At 39.0% G+C, this 5,196-nt stretch overlaps 1 protein-coding gene across 1 annotated transcript; it reads left to right on the top strand.

Moving 5' to 3' along the window:
• Nucleotides 1-558: 558 nt before the first annotated feature.
• Nucleotides 559-4,289, top strand: LOC113042547 (complement C1q-like protein 3). Its single transcript, XM_026201481.1, has 2 exons — nt 559-1,728; nt 2,921-4,289. Exons 1-2 carry the CDS (start codon nt 1,144-1,146, stop codon nt 3,098-3,100), a joined length of 765 nt encoding a protein of 254 aa, XP_026057266.1. The 5' UTR covers nt 559-1,143; the 3' UTR covers nt 3,101-4,289.
• Nucleotides 4,290-5,196: the final 907 nt, after the last annotated feature.

Genomic DNA, 5,196 nt, shown 5'->3' on the forward strand with positions numbered 1-5,196 from the left:
AGACCTTTCAGTGATATTAAAATATTCCAAATCCAAATGTATTAAAAGCGGTCTAATCTAAAATTCACTTCACATGTGCATACTCATACAGCTGAGGTGACATAAATTCATTTACGCCAAAAAAATGTAAATGCAACAAGTATAAATATATTTGATTTATACTCTTGATTGATCACAATTTGTTACCCAAAACGTTATTTTGATTATTATTATTATTTATTTATTTTTTTTGCATTGGATTGCATTGTTTTTTTGTTTAGGTTTTTTTTTTACTTATGATTAGAATATTGTATTTATTTAAACTTATAAATACGTTTTGCGATTAAATATTGATGATAATTAGTAGTAGTTCAAATAAGTAGCTTGAAATAGATTTGATGGGTTGTTAACTTCAGAAAGTAGGCCTGTTTCATAAGGTATTCATCTGAAATCAATGTTCATGACCACCAGATTCCCTCAAGTGTCACAACTTGTCCCGTTATATTTAAAGTGTTTAGAACAGTCTAGATTTGTGTTAGAATGCTGCTTTGTGTCTGTTTCTGTACTGTGTAGATATCTGATGTGTGATGTGGTGGTTTGGTGTGTTATAAGACAGCGCTGGATCTCTCCCTCCCTCTTTTTCTCTCGTGTCCTGCGCTGCGCTCACACTCACACTCACGCAGAGAGCGTCTCAGTTCTCCAGATCTTCATGACATCCCGCTTTATCCAGCTCATCCCGTCTTTTGTGCGCAGAGAAAAGACTTTAAAAGCGAGGGAAGGATATCAGGGTGAGTTCGAGGATCTCAGGCAGCTTTTCTCGTCCATCGGTGGAGTTTTTCCCTTTGCGCGTCCACATGTGGAGAGACGCTGATGGTGATGCGCTTCTGGAGAGCTGATGCTGATGCTGAAGCGGGGCTGTGAGTGAGCCAACATCAGCAGAAAAGAAGTTAAGTGAGAGAAGAATACAAGAGGGAAAAAAAGAGAAGCTGTTGGGGCCGGAGCCAGGAGTTCATTAACAAAACCAATAGGACTTTTTTTCTCATCTGTAGAGGTGCCTCACCAACCTTCAAAATTTCTCCCAAAAGCAGACAGGAGGATCGGCCGGTGCTGACGAGACTCGTCGGCAGGAAGCGGCTGATCGTGGCTGGGGTGCTCGGTGTGGTCATGGTCCTGGTGCTGGTGATCCTGATCCCGGTTTTGGTGAGCTCTGCCGGGACATCCGCCGCGCACTACGAGATGCTCGGCACCTGCAGGATGGTTTGCGATCCATACGGTACCAAATCCCCGACCAGCACGGTCTCAGCAGACCCGTCCCGGGACAGCAGTCTTATGCAGTCTTTACCAACTTTTATACAAGGTCCGAAAGGTGAACCGGGACGCCCAGGGAAAGTGGGGCCGAGGGGCCCTCCCGGTGAACCCGGACCCCCTGGACCTCCCGGAGAGAAGGGGGAACCGGGACGACCTGGATTACCTGGGCAGCCGGGACCAAACATGGCAACCGGCGCCATCAGCGCGGCCACCTACAGCACCGTGCCCAAAATCGCCTTTTACGCAGGGCTCAAAAAGCAGCACGAGGGTTACGAGCTGCTGAAGTTTGACGACGTTGTCACGAATCTCGGGAATCATTACGACCCAACCACGGGCAAATTTACCTGCTCCATACCGGGAATATACTTCTTTACCTACCATGTGCTCATGAGAGGAGGAGACGGAACCAGCATGTGGGCTGATCTCTGCAAGAACAACCAGGTGAGTGCGCGCAAACACAAAGCACTAAAATATTCTCCTCATGACAAAGGTTTCTTGTGGACAAATCCAGGTGTTTTTCAAATAATGCAGCACCTTTTTCGTTTACTAATTAAATGCAGTTTATATATGCATACACACAAACATGTCAACATTTGAAGTGGATCAAAACCTTTCATCAAAATTGAGAGAATTTCATCTAAACAGTTTTTCTCGTCTTAGGCCAACTTAAATTAACTTTTTTGATCTATTTCAGATGTTGACTATTGTGTGTGTGTGTGTGTGTGTGTGAGATTTGTCTAATCAAATAAGATATTTACGTCTTTTTTTATTTAACAAATAGCATTAAGCTTGAGTTCAAGTAGGAATTTGGATAGGGTTTTCAGGTAGTGATCTTAGAAAATTAATTTTGTATTGGATGCATATTATCAAGGTGAAAATTAATGACTTGAATTAATTCACACCTAAATTGAAAACTTAAATAAACTGTGTTAATAGATGAAACAGCTTGAGTGAGTCAAAGCAATTTTATGTGTTTCATGCAGCACCAGGATCCAGCATGACATATATTAAGAACATTAAATTAATTCTAGTCTCATTAAAAGTTAAACCTTGCCAATATTGCTGGCTAGAGTTTTTTCTTGCATGAAAAGCTTCACGATCTCTCTCTCTCTAACAATTTTTTTACATACATAAAACCACTATATATATATATATATATATATATATATATATATATATATATATATATATATATATATATATATACACACACACATATAATTTACATATGTATCTACAAAATTTGTTAATAAAATACAAAAGGTGCTAAAAAAATAAATGTTTGAAATATATATCAAATACACAAAAATTATGTATTTATTTAATTCATATGCATTAACATCACCATACATGGCACTTTTTTATGTCCTGGTGTAAAAACAAACAAATCTGCACTTCTCATTAATACAAAAGGTTTTTTCAAAAGGTGTGGTCAATATGATAATATGAACATATACTTACTTGTGTGTTATACATTAAATATTAACTTAAACACTAACACTCAGATTAAATAAACCCAGTGCTTTTTTGCTGAGCCTCATGAAGGGTCTATAAAGACCTCGAGACCTAATATATATATTCATGGAAAGCATATGCATCTTCTCCATCTGACAATGTTCCTCTCCTCCTGCAGGTCCGTGCCAGCGCCATCGCCCAGGACGCAGATCAAAACTACGACTACGCCAGCAACAGCGCTGTTCTTCATCTGGAGCCCGGAGACGAAGTCTACATCAAATTAGACGGGGGTAAAGCCCACGGGGGCAACAACAACAAGTACAGCACCTTCTCTGGTTTTATTATATATGCCGATTAGGACATACGCACCTACTCCAGATGGTCTGTTCCGTCCCCCTCTGCTATTCCTCTTCCTTTCTTCTTTTTTTTTTTTTTTTTTGGCATAATTTTCCTTTGGGCCCAGGGCAAGCACACAGACCTGCATAAACACCCCTCATCATTAGTCTGTAGATGTGGGTTTGAAGGCAGAACTCTTTGCCCTGCAATCCGAAAATCAAGAAAGAACCAAAAAAAAAAAAAAAAAAAAAAAGGCCTGGAAAAGAAGCACTTCATCACAGAGGAAACGAAGCTACCGAGGAGTTTACTGTGTGTCTTTCTATGTCTGTGGCCATCAAAGAAGCCTGTGAGATGTTTTCTAATATGTAACCTGACATAATCAGCTATATGTGCAATAATGTAAACTTACGATATCTGTTAATCAGAAACCATCTCGGTCAGTCGGATGCCTGAATGAGTTGCTTATCACGATGCATTAGCCCAAATTTCATCATCTTCCATTAGATATCCAGTGTAACCTGACCAAAGTGTTCCCCTTGCATAATATATATCTGCTAAATCGCTGCAGATATTTATTCCCTGATTGTTTGTGAGTGCTTATTATAAATTAGGGGCATAAAAACAAAACGATATACCTTGGTGGTAATGGCATGCCGTGAAATTATATTCCAGAATCGCTAAAGCTTTCAGCATTTTACTTTTGGTCTGCCGTGTCAAAAGCCCTTTTTTTTTAAGGGTTAGTAATGTTAGCCGGCATCTTTTATTGCACACAGACGTACTAGACCGAGAAGGAATATGTTTCTTGTGATATTTAGAGCACTATGCAGAGTATGGGTGTTAATATGTAAATGTGTATCTATCTTCAGAGATTTCCAGAATGTTATTAATATTGCATATTATTTTTAGTGTAAATATGGTATTGAATTTCTTTCTGTTTGTTTGTTTGTTGTTGTTTTAATATGAACGAGCATCAGGTGAGCGTTATGTATCTGTGTCACTCTCATCTCCAGGTTGGGATGGCAGGGAAATGTGTGTGATGAATTATTATCCGAGGATTGTTTTTTCTGTTCCTGTCCTGCTGCTGTAATTCTCATTCACATCTACAACCCTTCAAACACATTTTCCATTAAATGGAAATTTGATCTGATTTGTGCCTTTTCCTCATTTTATGTATCAGTTTCTATATGCATGTTCATTAGGGAAAACTGTACTTATACATGCACTTTCCGAAACGTTGAAAGGTTCTTTGGGGAACCAAAAATGGTATTTGGCATTGGCTTCTATGGCATTTCATACATCATTCAGTGTATGAAGGTTTCATAGGAGTGAGTGAATGTCCGAACAGCATTGCAGTTTGGGGGTGAATGTCACTGCCGGACCAGAGCTTATAAACGGTTCCTGTATGCCAGTAAATGTTTTTACCTTCTATCAAACTCAAATGGAAGATGTTTGTTTCTCCAAGTCCAGTGAGTCTGGGTTTATGTGGTCCTTCTGAGATTAAAATTTTGATGGTGGACGGTGAAGGTGAGCTGGAGGACTCGCTCACGCACTCCAGATGGAGGTCTGGCCTCTGCAGCTGTGAATGAACCAAAATGAATCACTCCAGATGAATTCAGTCGTTTAATAACGTCAAAGAGACACTGGACGCATCTCAGTAATAGAGATGGATGTTTGGGGGAGTCTACGTTATATGCTGTCTCAAAGTTGACATAAAACAATTGCATACATTTCCTTTCGTGCATTAAGTTCTATTTCATAGGGAATGTGTGTGTGTGTGACCGGGCCAATCAGTGAAGGGTCAAACAGGAGTCAAAGCTCTGTGTAAAACATTCACCAACCATAAAGATCCCTGACATAAAGACAGCCTTTTATAATGAGATCACACTCTTTCTGCCTCTTTATTTCACTTTCCTTTTCCCCTTATATACATTCAGAAATCAAAAAGGAAAAATAATTCAAAGCCATTAAAAACAAATATAGGCTCAGATACACATTGTGACAATTCTTAGGACTATTTTATTAATTTTGGTTATTTTAAGTCTGTTTTTAAGTATTATGGATAACTTTTAAGTCCTTTTTAGTCCAATATATGCTCCTGTTTTTTTTTTTTTTTTTTTT

The sequence above is a fragment of the Carassius auratus genome, chromosome 24 (genome assembly GCF_003368295.1).
Source record: "Carassius auratus strain Wakin chromosome 24, ASM336829v1, whole genome shotgun sequence".
In the NCBI taxonomy this organism is placed as follows: domain Eukaryota; kingdom Metazoa; phylum Chordata; class Actinopteri; order Cypriniformes; family Cyprinidae; genus Carassius; species Carassius auratus.

Excerpts from the sequence above, each read along its gene's own strand:
- LOC113042547 (XM_026201481.1), top strand. The coding sequence starts at position 1,144 with ATGGTCCTGGTGCTGGTGATCCTGATCCCGGTTTTGGTGAGCTCTGCC. Across the intron at positions 1,729-2,920 it reads ATCTCTGCAAGAACAACCAG|GTCCGTGCCAGCGCCATCGC; the intron begins GTGAGTGCGCGC and ends CTCCTCCTGCAG.